At 33.3% G+C, this 20232-nt stretch overlaps 1 protein-coding gene and 1 long non-coding RNA gene across 2 annotated transcripts in view; one reads left to right on the forward strand and one right to left on the reverse strand.

Moving 5' to 3' along the window:
• The window catches only part of LOC140710196 (uncharacterized), a 161441-nt gene that overhangs the window by 42535 nt on the left and 98674 nt on the right, over positions 1 to 20232 (forward strand). The window lies entirely within an intron of this gene.
• Positions 1 to 20232, reverse strand: part of RGS21 (regulator of G protein signaling 21) — a 50176-nt gene that overhangs the window by 3505 nt on the left and 26439 nt on the right. Inside the window, exons 3-4 of the mRNA XM_007989117.3 lie at positions 16191 to 16267; positions 11529 to 11695 (exon numbers count right to left, since the gene is read on the reverse strand). Coding sequence (XP_007987308.3) covers positions 11529 to 11695; positions 16191 to 16267 — 244 coding nt within the window. The remainder of the gene's footprint in view (positions 1 to 11528; positions 11696 to 16190; positions 16268 to 20232) is intronic.

Here is a 20232-nt window from a genome sequence, read left to right on the forward strand (position 1 = left end):
CTTCAGGTTTAAGCTATTGATAGTTTTTGACCCAGTGATATAAGAATTAAAGCGGGACGATCCATATATTTATTATTTCACAAAAAAATTATGTGTCTGTTATGTACAAGATGCTGCTGTATTTGGGGGAACAAAACCAACAACTAAATAAATGGTGTTGTTTTAGATTTAAAGTTGAAAGATAAGAGGAAGATGGTGCTCTAAGAATCTGGGGAAAAACACTTAGGGTAGAAAAAATAAACAAATAAACACAGAGTCCCTAATGCAAGAAAAAAATTGTTAGGTTCTAATGAGCCACTACACCTGGATAGCTGGAGTGTAGGGTGTAAGCAAGGAATTTTTGTTATAAAGTTGTAAGAGGAGATCCAGGCCAGGTCTTGTAGAGCTTGCGTGCTATGTTCAGGACTTCTTATTTTCCTACTAGAGGCAATAGAAATATACTGAAAGGTTTTGTGTCAGGAAGTGGAATGATAACTTATATAATGAACATATATAGTGTCTGCCTCATAGTGGAAATCAATAGTGGCTATTATCAAGATCTTGTAGCAGTTTTTAAACATCTACTATAGTCTGTTTCATAAACTTACCTGGTGTGGGAATATGAGAATATATGTAGCCCGTTTCCTCAATTAACTATATTGTTAAGTCTTTAACAGCATCATCTGTGATTTATTTAACTTTGTATCTCCCGTAGTGGTTAAGTAGAGGAACCTAACCTTTTTAGACACTCATCAAGGGAGTCTTTTTACTGACAGCATGGCCAAGGTGTGCCTGCCAAACAGTGCTAAGTTATTATTATTACTGTTGTTGTTGTTGTAACTGAACACCTATAATAATTCCTCATTCCCTATTTAAAAAGTCCAAAGCCATGATTTTGGCATTCATGGCCTTTACAATGTGATACCTACTTACATATTTCTTCTCTTCTATGTGTACCCTGTATTCCCATCAAGCTAGACAATTCCACTTATATTTCTTGTATATTCTTACTTTTAAACTTTTCTCATAATATCTCAATCTAACTGAAAGTCATGCCTTTTATCCTAAGTCTTTCACAAGTCTTTTTGTCTTTAAGGCTAAATTTAACACCTAACATTGAAGTTTACGTGTGGATTTTTTTTTTCTTTCTGATCTGTCAAGGGATTTTGCATTGCTTAGATGATATTTACATTTTGAACATCCTTTCTTATGCCTCGCACACTATAAGGACTCAACAAATACATGTATAAGCAAGTGAAAAAATGGTTCCATATTTGTTCAAAATCATGTTTAAATTTTAGAGAGAACTCTTCAATTTCAACATAATAATGCCAATTAGTATTATTTTTGAAATATATTAACCTTGTACTTCTGACTTATCCTTGTCATTTTTCTAATTTGCCTATTTTCCTACCAAGGAACTGCCAGCATCAGCAATTGGTAGCTAAGTAATGAGAAGGTGTGCTGTTCTCAGGAGATAATCAGTAGTCTTATAAAGCTGTGTCTTGGCAGTTCAGCTTAATGTCAGTGACAAAACATCACACCCACATGTTTGTGTAAATGTAATTATATTTCTTAAAGTCGTTCAAGCTAACGTAGAAATTGTCTCTGACACCTCTCTTTTCTATGATCACTTATCTTGTGTGTTTGTGTGTGTGTACATGCACATATGCATATAAATTCTTTCTTTTATTTTCTAATTTCGCAATGGTCTTTTTAATTCTCACTCTTATTCCTCTAGCTTAGGGCTTTATAACCAACATTTTCCCTAAGTTATGGAATTTATAATTTATCTGATATCTCTTTTTACAGTATCTTTCCCTTCTGAACACAATAAATAATATTACTAAATTGGTTTTAACAGAATATAACTTTCATCATATAAAAGTTCAGTTGAAAATCCATTATTTTCTATAACAGAAAACTTAAACATCTCACTGTGGCATTTGAGATTCTTCACACCCTGACTTGAATATGTTGTTCTAAAATCAACTTCTACTTTTTCCTATTGATATACATAAATTGGACTACTTTCTGTTCCCAAAGTGAATATTTTACCTAAAACTTTTGTTTACACTGTTTCACCATCTAAAATTGCTTTTGCCCCCATAATTATATCCTGTACAGATTGTCTTCTACTTTTATCATTTACCTGAAGTTGAATATCCTCTGAGAAGCCTTCCTTGTTCACCGAAAGTCACTATAATTTCCTTTTTATTATATTCAGTGTTGGTTTTAAAATCTCCAGAAAATTGGCCAGGCATGGTGGTTTACACCTGTAATCCCGGCACTTTGGGAGGCTGAGGCAGGTGGATCACCTGAGGCCAGGAGTTAAAGACCAGCCAGGTCCGACATGGTAGAACCCCATCTGTACTAAAAATACAAAAATTAGCCAGGTGTGGTAGCGGGTGTCTGTAATCCCAGTTACTTGGGAGACTGAGGCAGGAGAATCACTTGAACCCAGGAATTGGAGGTTGCAGTCAGCCGAGATCGTGCCACTACACTCCAGCCTAGGTGACAGAGCGAGACTCTGTCAAAAAAAAAGAAAAAAAAATTCCAGACTTGATTTTTTAAACAGATTTGAATACAAAAGCTTCTGATAATGTTAAGTATTCAATGTGATTATCAGAGAAAGATTTGTTACTACACATGAATTCAATAGTTCATGACGTGGAATTAAGATGTTTTCTATTTTCTATCTTTTCTCTATTCTTTTACTAATTTTTTATTCTCCACAGGTCTTTTAAAAATATAAGCAGATCATATATATATTCCCCAAGTTCTGCCTCAAGTCTTTTCTTTCTAGACTTTTTCCTTAGTGACTCTGTCTTCTCCCATGGCAAAGTATTTTGAACAATACCATCAACTCTAAAATAATAATAAGATTACTTCAAGATGATTATTTTAACTGTAAATAATGTTGTTTTAATTAAACATTAGTACTGATGTGCTAAGTTTTCATATGCCCACTTTATACTACATATCACACACCCATATAAGATGGATAATATTATCCTTTTTTGGTGGTGTTGGGGGGAAAGTCGTAACCTATTTTGGAAAGCTATCTATTTTATTTTTAGTAATTTTTTCAATTTATGTACGTGGAGCATTTATGGAGTAGCTGCTTAGAAACTGTGCTAGGATTTGAAGATAAAAGATGATTAAAGTAAAAAGTCAATCAAGAAGACAGATTTTGAAACAGTAACCTAAAAGAAAAAATTACTTCCCTAAGGAAAAGCTTTCTGAAGGAAATGAAATTTTAAGCTGATTTTTCAAGTAGTATTATGACTGTGAAATATTAAAGAGGAAACTTGCACATGGAATGGTAAACTGGAAGAAGCCCTGTGGGTTTTGAGAAGAAAGGTAAATCACAAAAGGCATAAAGGTGCCAAATCATGTAGGACATTGTAGGTCTTGTAAGGACTTCTTTACTTATTCTGAGGCCAATGAGGAAAATTTTATGTAAGGGACTAATGTAACCACATTTTTGAAAAAGCACCGCCGGCTCCCATGTGGTGTAATAGCTGGCTGTGGGTGAAGGAAAGAAAAATTAGGATACCACGCCAGAAGATCAGGCGGACAATTGATAGTGAATTAGGATTGGTAATGTCACAGAGAATAAAGGGAAGTGCATAGATTTCAAAGTTATTCAGAAAATAGAATGAATGGGACTTGTGATTGAATAGTTATGAGCTATCGCAAGGCAGAACATCTTTTTAGGAATAACTGGATATTAGAAATCATCTAAAGAAAGAGATGATAGAAAATGGTGATGGATTGAATATAGGGTATATGAGAAAGAGAAGAACCGAGGGATGACTACAAATTATTTAGCCAGAATAGTGAAAGAACAGAGTTGTTATTAACAGAGATAGAGAGAACTTGGGTTGGAGAAAACTTTGAGCATGAAATCAGGACTCATATTTAAATTTGTTAAGTTTGAGATTCCCTTTTAAAGCCATAGAACTGGAAGAGATCATCAGGAGAGTGAGTATAAGCAGAAAATAGATGAGGAGTGTCTCTTATTATAATACATGTTGGATTATGAGTAGAAACAGGAAAAGAAATGGTGAAAGAGCAGTCAGTAGGGGAGAAAGAAATTCAGTCCTAGAAGCCAATTTAAGATATTTCCTTTGAGAGGGAATCCTATATTTTGTTAAATGCCCCTAGAAGTCAATTCTGGTGATGTATGGAACTATGCTATCAAGAGTGCCTTATCTTTTCTTTTCAACTCCCTTGACATTTTAGTAAGATAGATATACATATCTTACTAAATAATATATGTAACTTACTATGTGTGTATATTTATATATATATAGAGAGAGTTGTATATATAGAGTTATATATAACTGTGTTTCTATATGTAACTCTGAAATATTAAAGAGGAGACTTGTATATGGAATGGTAAACTGGAATAAATATATATATACACACACACACACATATATAAATACACACACACATACACACACACACGTATTTCTTCCTTCTTCCTTTAATAGAGTCACTCCTTGGGACATGTCCATGAATTGCACTCCCAACCCAACTCGGCACTCCTCTCAAATGTGATTTTTGGTTGTATTCTACCAGAAGATACTTGGATGCATTTCTATCTCTAAAAGTAAGATAGAGGAAATACTGAGTTTGAAGTGTACTAACGGTGGGACTCCATCCGGAGGTGACCCCCTGGAAACTCATACTTGGTACTTGGCAGTTGCATGCTGAAGGTACTCCTGAGCCGCTTGGAAGCTCCAGAGAAGCTTAGACTTTGGTGAGCATGTCAAACTAGGAACTGCAGAACATGGGCTGAACATTATCTCAATTAATGAAATAAACAGTGCCTCGTGTATTTTATTTACTGCTATAAATAGCTAATTTTATTTTTTTTGTATGGATACCCTTTGGTTTCAATGACTTTCAATATTATGTCTGTGAAACATAATAGTTTATTTGCTTATTTTTCAAAAGGTCATAAATTATCTTAGATTTCTGAAACCACTACACTGCCAATCTTAGAAAACAAGACACAGGATTGTGGTTCTTAGAAAATGACAGCTGAGATGTCATCACAACCATTTAGAGGCTTTTAAATCCTGTCAGTTTTGAAAAGGTCTTGACACAGCTGACACTGACAACAATCCACTGCATTAAAATGAATGACTGCTTTATGAATGATGTTTCAGGTAGTTGTGTAAAAACAATTTTATTATGAAGACCCAGGACGTTTTAATACGCATGTGATTTTTGTTAACTGAAAGTGATGCAAACCAAATTTATTTTCTCTACACCAGCAGACTTAAATTCTTTTGGCTTTCAACAAATGACTTTAGTGGAAAGAATACATTTTAAATTGTACCTGTTGGCTGTCTTGTGACCCTAATCTGTGCTTTATGTATTTTTACATAATTTGAATGAGAAGTTTTCAACTGTGCTCTCACATTCAAATTAGATAGCCTTTCCTCATTTAGAATGTATAGTGTAGCAGGAGACTGTCATTATGCAAAGGGTGTGTGCATGCATAAGTAAAACGCCTTACAAAAATGGAGCCGACAGCATCTTAGACCTCATTCACAACAGAGCTTAAAAATTACTATTCAAATTAAGGCCATCTATAATCATGTTTTTGGTTACATAATTCTTTTAATCACCACTAACACCTCAAGTATTACTTCATTTTGGCATCATTAAAAGCAAATGAATATCCTAAAATGTATTCTCAAAGGTGGCTATTAAAGTTGAATATAACAAAGTTTGTAACATCTAGAAGGAATTCATCCCTGCACAAGACTGTATCCTTTTGTTGTCATTGGCTTTGGAGGCAGAAATAGATGATACAAGGTGGGAGGTAAGATTAACACCTTAAATTGGGAAAGAGAAATGAGAAAAATATAATTCAAAACCATCTTGATTAATTAGACAAGTAGTCAAAACAAAGATAGAACTGAATAGAAACCAGATGCTTCTCTGATTTCTGTGGTGATAAAGGAGATGACACATATGAAATCATAACGTGTACAGATGGCTAAAAATAGATATACAAAAGCCGCAGCTATGCTGGAGCAGCTGAAAGGGAATCAGATTGACCTGTTCCCTTCACCAATTCCAACATGCTAAACTAAGGTCAATTTAAGTGGCACAGAGACATAAAAGTTTAAAGAACACCTGAGCCTTTTGTTTTTGAGTTGAAATGCAGAAATTATTTTTTGAAGCACAGAATGATTCTGCAGATTATTAGAAGAACTACTTCGGACACTTTTTTCCTTCTAATGTCATATTTGAATCTAGGCTTCATAATCTAAGAAGTTACACAAATTAGAATACGAGAAGAGAAATAAAACTTTTGATAGGAAGATATATTGTATGTGACTAGATAATTTTATGCTTCTGCCTTTAGCAGAATTATCCCAGTATATGCCATAAAGTATCCCAGGCTATGCCATAAACACTTCAAATGAGTGGTAGATCTAGGGGAAGAAATTTGAAACTTAAAAGTGTGGGCTGAAGACTTCCCTCTCCATGGATCTTAATGACTGCAGGGCTCATGATTTTATCTCTAAGCCTCAGTTTTTCACCTTAAAATGTGAATGAATGTAATACTCCCCTAAGAAAGTGAACATGATGACCACATGAGATAATCTATGTAAAATCTCTGTACAGATATTATGGTTTCTTTAGATTTCCTTTTCTCTTTCTCTCTTCCTCCCTCTTTCTGTGTTTCCCTTTCTTCTTTTGAAGAAGATCTCTACTAGAAGGAATGAATAGAAATGTGGAAATCATTGGGATCCAGAAGGTGCAGTTGCCTCAATTTATACTTGAACACACACAATACTAGGCTTATTTCACTGCTGGACCAGTCTTCTAGGCACTGGCTAGTCCTTTGCTTGGCTCCTTTGTTTGGCTCTTCTTCCTCTTCCTCACCTATCCTTCTTTCTTCCCATCTTGTCTTGTTTCCCTGTACAGTCAAATTTCTGGTCAAAGCTTTCCAGTTACTTCTTCAAAATACATTCCCTGATCCTCTAGACTTGGATTTTCCTGTTGCAAACTACCATCTCACTTTATATTTCCTTGTTAGGACACTCATGGAAGTTTATTGTAATTATTATTTTTTATCTGGTGTCTTCCTGCCAGAATATGGGAAAGGATCTACTCAGGGACCATGGCTGTCTTTTTCTTAGTAGCACCAGCATAATGCTTAGCAGATACTAGGTATTCAAGTATTGATTAATGAACAAAAACCTAGAAAATTAACAAATAAGCAAGCACATTATATACAGAGATGATTCTGTAGTTGGGGGAACAGTGTTGGCTAACAGTCACTAGTAGAGCAGAAATAAGCTACTCAAAATAACATCAACATATAGAGGAAGTGGCATTTAAAAATGCAAAGAAAAAATACGAATATAAAATGCAGAATACAAATTGGCATCACAGTAATAGGACAAAATGCTTCTAGATGCCTATTTTCCTGGACTTTTCTCTGCCAACGACTCATATATCTGTTTCTTCCCTTAAGATCCAGTTTAAAACTATCCTTATTTTTAATGAAGGCCTTATCTCAATATGCTGCTGTCTCACTGGTATTTAATCATCATATCCTTCCAGGTAGCATAAAAATAATTTCATCTTTGTTTTGCAGTTAATCATTTGTTGCTTTGCCATTTTCTCTAGTTCTATACACTTTATTTTTAAGCCAACTATATTGAAAGGTTCTTTAGAATCAAACTAAGGTTTCTACTTATTTTATTTTCTTACATTTCCTTATCAAAAGCTGCCTAGCACAGCAATACACTGTGTCATACTTATGTGTTTGTTATCTGTTTTCCTGCCTAAACTGAGCTTCCCTTCCATGGAGGGATTTTATCTTGTAAGGATGTGACTAGGCACAGAATAAAAAACATTTATTGATGTGAAAGATAATGTGACTCAATAAGCAACATTGTGCTGCATCAAAAATAAAAGAAGCCAAACACAAATAGTAAAAAGTGTCTTGCACAGACCTGTGAAGATGTATTCTCCTTTATGACTATAATTTCTTCTTTGTTTTATGAGATACAGTGTCCTCACATTTGGAAGATACATTTAAGAAATAAACATTTTGTCCTGTTTTTTGACTTAAAAAACTACCAATGTGTTTTTTTTTCTGGATTGTTGATAGTGTGAAATTGAATTTATATAATTTTTAAACATTACACCGTGATATGATTTGATACTATTTTCTATTTCATAGAATGACAATCAACATTAAAAATTTCTCTTTAATGACATATTTTTCATCCTCTATGACTTTCTTTTCAATATAGAGGAATGATGACATAAATATAATATATATTTAAAATATGTTAATTTCTCAGCTGAATATGAAAATATTAATTTTTAAAGATTATTTTCTCAGTTAAGTAATATTTTCTTGAAAATTTAATTAGTGATCCAAGCTGAAGCAAAAATAAGTACAAGTTTAAGAACTTTTTTCTGTGCCACTCTCACATTATTAGTATGTACAAAGTAGAGATACTTTAAAAATATATATTGTTTCTCTAATAATTTTCTTATTTTCAAGTCACTTAGTCAAATACTTGGGTCATGATTTTGTATTTTCTGCTGTATTTTCTCCTGAAGCCATCTGGGTACAATTTATTCAATGAGCAACTCTTTTTATTTGGACCTGACAATTTGCAAACCCATTTTTATAATATGTGTTCACATTTACACTTCTCTCAAGTCTTAACATTGCTTATCTACATATGTTCTTAGAAATAAGCTAAGGTTTGTTTCAATAGTTAGTTTCAATAGCACTTATCATGACTTAAGAAAGAAAGGAATTAACATTCCTTAAAAACTATTCTGCATGATGTAAACCCTAGATACACTGTCTTATATCTTATGTATCATTCTCATTTTTCCTATGTAAATGTATTATTATGCTTTTTCAGATGAGGAAACTGAGCAGAGAGATAAATAGCTTATGACAAAATTACGCAAGTGAGGGATCAGGATTTGAACCCAGGTCAAGATAGCTCCAAACTTTAGTTTTTCTGCTACATCATACTAACACCCTATTAATTTGGGAACCAGAGAGAAGGTAACACTTTAAAGGAGAAGACATAAAATCTCATTCTTGATTTAATTTTCCACTTGTGCAAATCATATTTTCCATCTGTCTCAAATATGTCACCGAGTCTTGTCAAGTCTACCTACCCAATATATCTAGAATACTTCCCATCATTTCTTTATCTCTACTGCTGCCTACCTATCCAACCTCATCTCCAACTCCTCTACTCACATTAGCAATATCAAAATGCCTGCAATTTCTGGAAAATGCTAGGGAGCTTTACACATTGATGCTCTCAGTGCTGAAACAGTATTTCTTCATTCGTTCTTTTCATAAAATATGACTCATTTTTCCTGTGTGAACCACATTGCAAATCTAACTTTAACTCTCCAGGTAGATTCAATTACTCTTTCCTATCGTGCTAATAATGAACTTTAAATGAAGTTTTATTATTATATCACCTATTGTGTATTTTACTCGTTTTATTACATGTCAGTCTCTCTCTTCTTTTACTCTGTAACTTAACTGTGGGAACAGATACTCAAAAAATCAGTTTTATGAATAAACATACTAATAGTATCACTATATTTAACACATAACTGATGAACTATAGAGAAATACCTTGAAGATTGCAATTGGTATAATATATAACAAGCAAACTCCCTTTAATAATTTGAATAGGAAACAACTAATAATAACTGATAGGAAACAGAATAAGTATTTCATATATATGTGTGTGTGTGTGTATATATATCAACATAGGGTATATATATTTACACTTGCATATTTTCAATTAATTTGGTAATATAGCATTTTTAGAGATACTTCAAGGAAAGACTATAATTTATTACTTGAAAAGCAGCCATCAATTTAATTATATTTTGTTTTGTCAAAATTAATTAGATGGACAATCTATAAAAAGCTGTGAAGTTTTATATCCCAAAATAATAGCTATACTATTTAGTTAAATTATTACAATATAAATTAATTTTGGAAGAAAAGGTTAGGAAAATAAATAAAACTATTTTGTCAAAATTGATGGTTTATGATATATTACAACCTTAAATTCAGCTATAATTGAAAGATGACATTTTGTGTTAGAAGATCTTTCACACACAATGTTTCAAAATATTATCCTAAAGCAACTACTGTTAATTAGATGAATTCATAACATAGGAAAAAAATATGTCTTTCAGACCAATATAACAATAAGTAGGATATCTTTAGGGTTAATTTCAAAGCAAAATGACACATCAATCAACCTGAAAAATCTTACATGCAACATTTTCAGTTTTCCAGCATTATTGATTGATTCTTAGATGATGACTTGGATATAAATGTTGAAATAGCTCCACAGGAGTTAAAGTTCTTTTTCCACCCTCATGAATTCCAGGCCATGTTTCAATGGTTCACGTGACTGTTAGTGTTATACTAGACTAATATATGCTGCAGTAATTAATATCTACCTAAAACTTGAACTACTAGTAATATGGTAACTAACTTCATCTCATATTTTCTGAAAGTGTTTGCATTGCATCGAGTCTATCTTTTTTTCCTGTGAGTACAACCATCCTCTCTTACCATGAATCCTCATTTTGGATCAGAATATCTAGTAACTGTCACTTATACAGATATCAACATTTCACCTCTGTAGGAAAGATGACTAGTAATAGTAGTTTGTTTGGTACTAGTAGTTTAATGGAGCTTCCTGTCTGTAGGTTACTTATACATTAACACTCTTTGTTTATGTAATATATTCAGCAAGAAATCCAAAGCAGTTTAGAAATGTCAATTGCTTAAATTTTACAGTTAAAATTTTAAAAGGATTTGAAAATGATTATGGTTTTGGCTCTGGAAATTAAATCAACTGTAAATGAGATATTCCACACATAAAACTCTTTTGGGGGCTATTATCAGAGTCATTGCCGGTTTCTCCCCAAGGCTCTTTCTAGTTTCCTGATCTTTAAGCAGCACAGGTGAGTCCTGATCACTTGATACAGAGCCTTACATCTTTGGCTCAATTTTATCATCAAAGAAATAAAGGCAAGCGACACATCATTTTGTTTCAATTAATCCACACACATTAATTTGTTTTTACATATTCAAGAATGCTATCCATGTTGACTTTGTCTAATTCCTAGTTTAGCAAAAGAAAAACAAGAAACTACATTGGAAATTCAACAGCATTTTGAAGTAGGATTTATATTGGGTTGACTTTAGCGCTGTTTGAGATATTAGACATTATTTTTCAAGGGCCTGAGTATTGTTCCAAAGAGACAGAAATATTAGTCATACCTAGCCCATAATAAGTGTTGAAAAATACTTACTGAATCAACGAAAAAAAGAATCATCTTAAGGAACTTCTCTTGGAAGCTACTGACATTTTCTATTTAAACACATAGCGAGAAGTTGGTTATCTTTTAGATGGATTTAAGGTCTTCTAATTGGGAGCAGATCTGTTATGGGACGACTCTTCACTGTTTTGAAGTAGTTCACTCACCTCTTTAGGTGCATCAGCTTCAATGAATTCAGAATAAATCATCCTGGCTTTGGAAGCAATTTTTTCTGCATTTTTCGTTTTCTTAAAGTCTTCACAGGCAAGCCAGAACTCAACATTTTCTTCACTAAACTCTGATTTTAGAAATGTTCGAAAAGCATCTAGACCAGCTATGAAATATATGAGAAAGAGTTTTGTATAATAGCATACAGAGTAGTGATATGACCAAAATGAGTACATTGTATAGTGTGAGCATTTACTGGGTATTCAGTGGCAAATATTGATCATTCCACCTAAATGTAAATGTATGTTTTAGTTGCTAACTTTAGAAAACTTTATTTTAGATCAGTAATTGTTAACATATATCTACACACAAAACGTATGTATATATGTATATCTATTTCTACAATTAGCTTCATTAACAAAGAAAACCTGTACTTTTTTTCTTTCTGTATTTGAGAAATCTAGAAGTTATGTTTAGGAGATCTTGATGGTAGTTACTTCACAGGAAGCCCCACGGATTTTGCTTTTAAGATTTATTGCACTAAGCTCAGGTCATATTAATGATGTTATACTAAATTCAGGGTAAAAATATCTTTGTTGCTATGAGTTGGTGCAGAAACAAAATATGATGCTAAAGTGTTAAATTGTATTGGTTTGGGCTTAAAGCAAAGGAGGAAGCGCTAGCTTTTATTAGTTTTGGGTAAATATATAGGCCAACTCAGTCTCAAAACCAAGCAAGTAACTGGCAACATATTTGATGTGAATGCTTCTCCCCTTTATGTGGCAACAAGCAACTTTAATTCCATAAGGTAAATACAAATACGTAGGGTTTTTCTCCAATGTTGCTTTAAGCAAAACATTGGTGCCTCCCATTCTCCCTTGTGGTACCTGTTTATGGTATTCCTCCTCCTCCCAGGTATTATCCTTAGCATGTACTTCTCCAGAAACTTTAGATCAGGAACTGCAAATGGACTCACTTATTCACAGGCGTGTTTACTTTGGCTTGATTATGATATGCTTTTTTAAATGCAATGAACAACAGGCAGGGCTTTCAGTCTGTGATTTCCATGAGTCTCACCTCTTCCCCTTATCTTACTTTCAGTCAAATTTACACTTATATCCCTTACTCCTAAAGATATTTGATATTGTGACCACTTGTTTAGACCCTTCCTTCTCTATTTTCCTCATCAAAATGGGCCAGGAAACATTCTTCTTTGGTATACCCAGAGCTTATGTGAGAAGGTAAGTGCCTCTGGTTAGACAACAGGTCAGAAAGATCATTGTCATATTCCCACTGTGGACAAAACTAAACCAATACATTTAGGTCATGTTATTCAGTGTCACAGTTTGTACCCTTTTTCTGGCTGTCTCTATTTTGAGAATGTATCTCTCTCTGAGGAGTAAAACATGTCAGCACTTTTGCCACTCAGAGAAATTTGCCTTCCAAAACGTTGGTGGTTTACTCCTCCACCTGCCAGGGAGGCCCCCTTTGCATGTGCTCCAAGCAGCTGCTCCTTTCCTGCAGGTGGAGTGAGTTAATCCTTCAAGTTCCAAAGTACAGGAGGAATAAGTTTATGGAAAAGCAGGGGATAGGCCAAATTGGCTACAGAAATAGAAAACAATGAGAAAAGTGAATGAAAAGAGGCTTAAGTTCGTTGTTCATGGGTTGCTGCCTGCAGAATGTAAAAGTGAAGTTTATAAAGATAAAATAGAAAAAGACTTTCTGGAGCAGAATTAAAGTGTCTAAAAACACTGTATTAAAATAGATTTAACAGATTTTTTTAAAAGTTATTTGAAATAAGTTTGAAATAACAAGTCATTGCAAAAGGTTATCAGGTACCAATTAAAATTCTTGGTTGAAATACTGGAGAGTGTGGATGCAGTTAATATATGAGCACTATATAAAAATTCAATTAACTTCACGTTCCTTGCATTTAAAAATACATTCAAGAAGTTTCTGTGACATCAATTTAGGTTATAAAAATCCTCTTAGTAACACTCAATTAAAATTTTTCTTGAATTCAGTTCAAACAATGATGAAATTTCAGAGATCTAAACAGAATTTATGCTAAGATGTGGTTTTGTGTAGAGAATAAAGTGTTCTTTAATAATACAGAAAGAAAGAATATTGTAGATTCATGCCTGGCAATATTTTATATGTGCATCATCAAGGCATATGGAGCTTCTCCCTAGGAGGATTTTCTAAATGCATCCCAGAGAGATGGGATGTTAGAGATCAAGATACAATTATTATTTTCCCCTGTTCTCCACTTTTAACGACGGGCTACTCTCAACTAAAAATTAATATCTTTCCTCTTCCCATAGCTTGATTCAGGACCCAATGGAACAAAATAAACAACTTAAACAACTAAACCTGGGGCTAGTTATCTCTGTCTTGAACATATTTTGTTGATTTACTCTCCTATACATACAGTTTGAATGTTCAAAAGATGCCAAATGATTTTAAAGTAATATGCTACATAAAATTAAACTTACTATCTGAGGGCACTCTCCACAGAATGGAAGCTTACTGGCTAGTATCAACAAAGGGTGTTAAATGGAATATGTCAGCATTATGGGGTGAAAACTAGGCTAATGCCTATGCTTAGTACATGCAAAGTATGTCCGCAAATCAACAAAAACAACTAGGTAATTTGATAAGTCCTTTAGCTGTTTAAAGCATTAAAAAGCATTCATACTTTGCCATTTCTCTGGTGTTATAAAAAGCAAAAACCAAACCACTGTTCAGATGCATATATGACTTTTCCATTTCATGTGGGAATGAAATACAAAATTGCAGAAGATATGCAGAGGAACGAGTTTGCCTTCATCTCACCCTTCCTGCCTCTCCTCTATAGTATTGTTGTATGGACTTCCACTACTCTGAAGCCGTCTGGGTCACAACACGCAGAGATGATTCAGTAAGCCCTTTAGCAAACTTGATCTGTCCCGTTAGTTATACACTTAAGGAGAAAGAAAATACACCATTTAACACTTAATAAACTGCAGTTCCACAATCTCATCTCTTCAATATACGCTCTTAGGTGGATTCTGGAAGTTCTGTTGATTCTTTGATGTTTATACTTTAAAAATTAGTCACTTAGAAATAATATGTTTATAGTATCTAAATTCATCTAAATCAATCTAACTTTATACATAAATAAGCAGCAGTGAAGAATTTATTCAGGTCTATTGTGTTTTATATTTTTCTAATATTCTAATTTTTATTCTTCATGAATTTAAAATAAAATGCCATTTGATTTATACAAATAATACTATATTATAAACATTTTCTCTTTATGTTTCACAGTGCCATTTTTCCCCTTTCAGATGAGATAGAACTGCAGATTATTTGTAACACAAGCAGAAGTTATACCTTTGTAAATGATTATTTCGTATATAAGTTGTGTTGACTAAGATGTCTTATTAAAGACTAGGATGTTTTATTTGTAATTGGCCAAAATTATCTTACTGAACCATTCTATCAGTTATAAATATATATTCACACATATACATATTAATACAAACGTATATATTTAAATATGTTTTTATATTCACTGAAAGTGAGAATAACACAATTGATATAAAGTACTTTAAAATACCTTTTGTTTTGACCAACAGTACATATGAAACAAGTGATTTATTTAAATTTTCAACTTTTTCAACAGTTTGTATGTTTCTTTCAACTTATACCAAAGGCAGTCATGATGTACATCAAATTATAGTGAGCCAGCTGGGCGCAGTGGCTCATGCCTGTAATCCTAGCACTTTGGGAGGTCAAGGCAGGCAGATCATCTGAGGTCAGAAGTTCGAGACCAACCTAGCCAACATGGCGAAATCCCATCTCTACTAAAAATACAAATATTAGCTGGGTGTTATGGCATGCTCCTGTAGTCCCAGCTACTTGGGAGACTGAGGCAGGAGAATCCCTTGAACCCAGGAGGCGGAGATTGCAGTGAGCAGAGATCATAGCACTACACTCTACACTCCAGTCTGGGTGGTAAAGCAAGACTCTGTCTCAAAAAAAAAATATATATATATATATGTGTGTGTGTGTGTGTATGTATATATATATATGTATAGCGAGTCTAGGGCTGGCACTGTGACTCACACCTGAACTGAATCCCAGCACTTTGGGATGGCGAGGTGGATGGATCACCTGAGGCCAGGACTTTGATACCAGCCTGGCCAACATGGTGAAACCCTGTCTCTACTAAAAATAGAAAAATTAACCGAGTATGATGGTGCATATCTGTAATCTGAGCTACTCAGGAGGCTGAAACAGGACAATCGCTTGAACCTGGAAGGTGGAGTTTGCAGTGAGCTGAGATCATGCCACTGCACTCCAGCCTGATTGACAGAGTCAGACTCTGTATTAAAATAAAATTTTAAAAAAGAAACGTTAAAGTAAGTCTAAAGAAATGGAAAACTTCACTTGCTAGTTTGAATTTTCCTTTTGTTTTAATGTACAGAGTTCCTATAAACTTATTTTAGACCCAACTTGATTCCATTTAGATTTTGGATTTTTATGAATTTATGATCATTAAGAATTTTATACTTCATTGACTAAACTCATACTTTATGATATGTTACCAACTTTCAGAATTTAATTATTTATATTTAATTATTGTATTTTTAAGCCTATTATTAGTTAGATCTTACCTTGGTTGGCTAAAAGTGTGTCCATATTTTCAGACCATGTCATTGCTTCCGTAGTTTGTGACCTGTAGAAACAGCATCTACCCTTGACAATAGCATTGTGATCTTTCTCTTCTCTAACCAATAGTAATATCTGAGTTATGTGTATTTTGAATTACATCATTCAAATGAACTTCATGCTGCTAATCAAATAGTCAAACATCAAAAAGTTATATAGTGCTATTTACAGTAGATAGCTATGGTGACATAAATTGGGATGTAATTGGACATCAGCAAATTATTAATCTAGCTGACAGTGTTAATAATATTTGAAAATTCTTAAATTCTAATAATGGCATAAGAGATATTGGTTCTGTGGATCAGTGGTGAATTTCTTTTCAACTATGAGTATTTTTTGTATGTATTACTTTGTATTATTTTGTATGTAGACATTACTCCAGTCAAAATTTATATTAGCAAAGGTGATGAATAAACTACTTTCTAAGTTTTTATGGTGTAAAGATTATCTATTTCATAATTATGCATCTCAAAAAAGTTCAAAAAAGTTTTAAGAATTTCTAGCATGTGATGAACTTGAAAACATTTTGTTCATAATATTTCAAAAAGTCTTTACCTACTCTGAGGCAGCCTTTATTTCTCTTTAGACTGGTATATTTCTAGTTCTGAGCTGATTTATTTAAATCTAGGAATCTGTCAAGACAGAGTAATATCTTTTCCAAAGCAGTCAAAAAATTTATAGACTTAAGTCTTCTGAAGAAGGTTACTTTTGGGGATGTGATGTAGAAATAATAAATCAGGTTTAAGATAGAAATTTTCTGAGATGCAAATATACATTATTCCTCTTAATAAATAAACAAAGATCCTGATGAAATAAGCCCCTATTCGTAGAAAGCATCTACTGCCCAGAAATAAAACCACATTGGATTACATAGCTGTGATGTGCAAATAACTTAGTTGTGGAAAGAGAGGGTCCAATTTAAAGTCTGTGTTGAAATTATCAATAATAAAATAGAGAAAAACTCACATATCGCAATTCTTATAAAACTTTTGTATTTGCATGGCAAGATGACTAATCTTAAATATACTAGTGTGAAATGATTCCTTTGCTTTTGTATTACTTCTTGTAATTTGCTGCAGTTTTTATAGTTTTTCCTCTACTGATGCAGTTGTAGTTGCATCTTCAGTTAATAATGGTCATCCTCATTGAGGACACATAGAGAGGGCAATATAGCTAAGAATTCATTTTACTATTTTCCATTACTCACATTTCCAATCTCAAATTTCCTTCTCCTGTTGTAGGCAGCTGACTTTCCTTTCTTCCTTGACTTACTAAATCTTGGGGACACAGATTACCTGTGAAACCATTTGGAAATAGTGGTTTTTTTTTTCATTCAAATGGACACAAAAGTTGGGTTGTTCAGTTTCTGTCTTTCATAAATGGAGGATGAGACACAATCCTAGATTTAATTTTACGTTGAAGAGATTTTGTGTACTCTATAGCCTGTTACTCAAATAAGCTTATGTTATGTTTCATGTAACTCAAATATTAGATCTTGTAGGAATTCTAAAGTTATATGGTCACTTAAAATACATATGCTTAAAAAATTCCTGTTTGTATACTAAAATTTGGTTGCTAGCAGGGTATTCAAATTAAAGCTACTTATACCTGTGGAACATATGCTAATGAATAGGATAGAGAGGAGCCTGGCCATGCAGAATGCCCATTTTGAATGAGGAACAGGCATCCAGGAAAAAACAGTGAAAAATAAAATCTAGACAAATTCATTCAAAGATGAACATTTATATTCCCATTAGTATGTAAGTTATCTGACGACAGGACTAAATGTTATTTTCTAGCACCAAAAACAGTGTTCCTGGTCTATGAAATATTAAACATATTAACAAACAATAGATGACCAAACCCCATATATTGACACATATTAAAGCCTTCAGTGGAAGATGGTAAATGTCCTCCAAGATGCTGATAAATTACAATGATAAAAAGTATTGAGATGTATAGCTAAATTGTATTAGCTTCAAAGACATAGGGTGTTCTGGGCAAGAAAAGACAAAAAATAATGTGAACACATCACTGGATCATCATGGATCTCACTCTCAACTCTAAGGTATGTGAGGTTGGAGAGAATGACCAACATCCATTCTAGAAGGCAGTGTCCTTTAAGGACAGACAGGTTTTACTTAAGCCAAAAGCAAAAAGGCATATTCCATGAAGATCTTTTTGGATATAAAGGAGTATTTATAGAATGAAGGTGTTTACATAAATAATAGCTATTTGTATTGTCTTCATTACTGTAGAGAAACAGTAAAAGAAAGCAAAGTGGGGGAGATGGTGTAGAACCAAGAATAAAAGAAAAATTCCTAATGTTTTGAATTACAGAGAGATGCTAAAATGTTATAGATATTTGATAGATATAGACATGGAATACTATAGATAATAGAACTAGGGATATGGGCATATCCTAGTATTAATCAAGGTCCACAAAATGCTGACATTGTTTTAAAGAGAAGAAATTGCCCATCAGCTCTGAAGGAGTACCTCTGCTGGTATGTAACAATGCCTGGAATGCCCTCAGTTCATTCCTTCGTAGCCTATTTCTTATCCAGAAGGTTACATTTTGACTATCTGAGATGTTGAAAGAGTTGGAGGTAACACAGCATTTACTTTTCAGAAATTAGGTGAAATGTAACTATTTTAAGGAGTAATGGTTGTTTGTTGCCAGTTAAATTAGTAAAATTTAGGGTTTCTTGTAATTCTGTGGAAGAGCAAATTGATGGTATCTATGAGTAAACTAAATACATTATTTATAATAGCACTAAAATGCACAACTATGTATTGGATGTTTACAATGTATACCACATTGTGCTAAGCATATCATATACTTTACTTCATTTAACCTTGAAAATAATAGTCTGTTTTACTCCAATATTACCAATGAGTAAAGAGTCTCAGAGATACAAATAAGTAGTGCAATATTCCACAGACAGTAATGGCCAGAGTTAGAATAGAAACACAAGTGTGTCTGCTTTAACCCAGATTATTTCATACTTCTTAAATGGATGAGTTAATACATATATGTTTGTACTTAATTCATGTTTTATAACATTTATAATAACTATCTGAAAAGTGATTTTTTTCTGCAATAGAGATTACTTCATAGAAATATTATATTTCCTCTAAATAATAGTTAAATTTTGGTAACTGGCTGCTCAATTGAAAGTTTACATGAAACAGAGATTCTTAAAGCTTATACACTATCAAATAAAAATAGGGCATTTCTTATGGTAGATGGGAGTAAGAAATATCATTTTCTGTTTTTAAAAACTGTAACTGTATAAATGTTAAGAAAGAAATCTATTGAATAAAAGTTGGGGAAAAAAGAGGGTGGTTGATTTTAAACTCTACTGACTTGGTTGACTTTTACTTGATATGTGCTATCTGAAAAAAATGGACAATGGCCACTCCCTCATTTCTTTTTTTCTTCCTTTTATTGAATTTTAACAGAAGTTTTGTCTGGCTCTTTTCGTTTCTGTGTATATTTACTGTAAAATTGTGATGCATAATCAGAGTAAGGTTTTGTTTGTGTATGATTTGCCATGAAAAGTCACTGTGTATCTGAAGCCAAAATTACACTTAGTATTTCATGGGGTTTTGGCTGATTTCCTTTCTATTTTCTTCATTAAGCAAGTGCCATCAAGGCCAGCAGTACCCATATTATATGTCCAGAGAAGAGCCAGGCCAGATGGGAACTGCGTGAAAGCTACCAGTTATCTTGCTAATTGTGCCAGCTAGAACCAGTTGTATTGCATTAAAAAATGTGGAATCCAACAACTTAGCTGTTCACACTCAATTAGCAGTGTGCTGGAGAATGGAAAATTCAAGCAAGGAGTCCATGTGCTCCAGGAAGTGACAGCTGCTTCCTTACCCAGCCCTTAATATCCATGTAAAAATTTTCAATAAACATTGTGATAATAATTTTTGCAAGGATCATGTATATGTTATGTCTCTAATCCATCTCATAATTTT

Source organism: Chlorocebus sabaeus, chromosome 25 (genome assembly GCF_047675955.1).
Source record: "Chlorocebus sabaeus isolate Y175 chromosome 25, mChlSab1.0.hap1, whole genome shotgun sequence".
NCBI classification, from domain to species: Eukaryota; Metazoa; Chordata; class Mammalia; order Primates; family Cercopithecidae; genus Chlorocebus; species Chlorocebus sabaeus.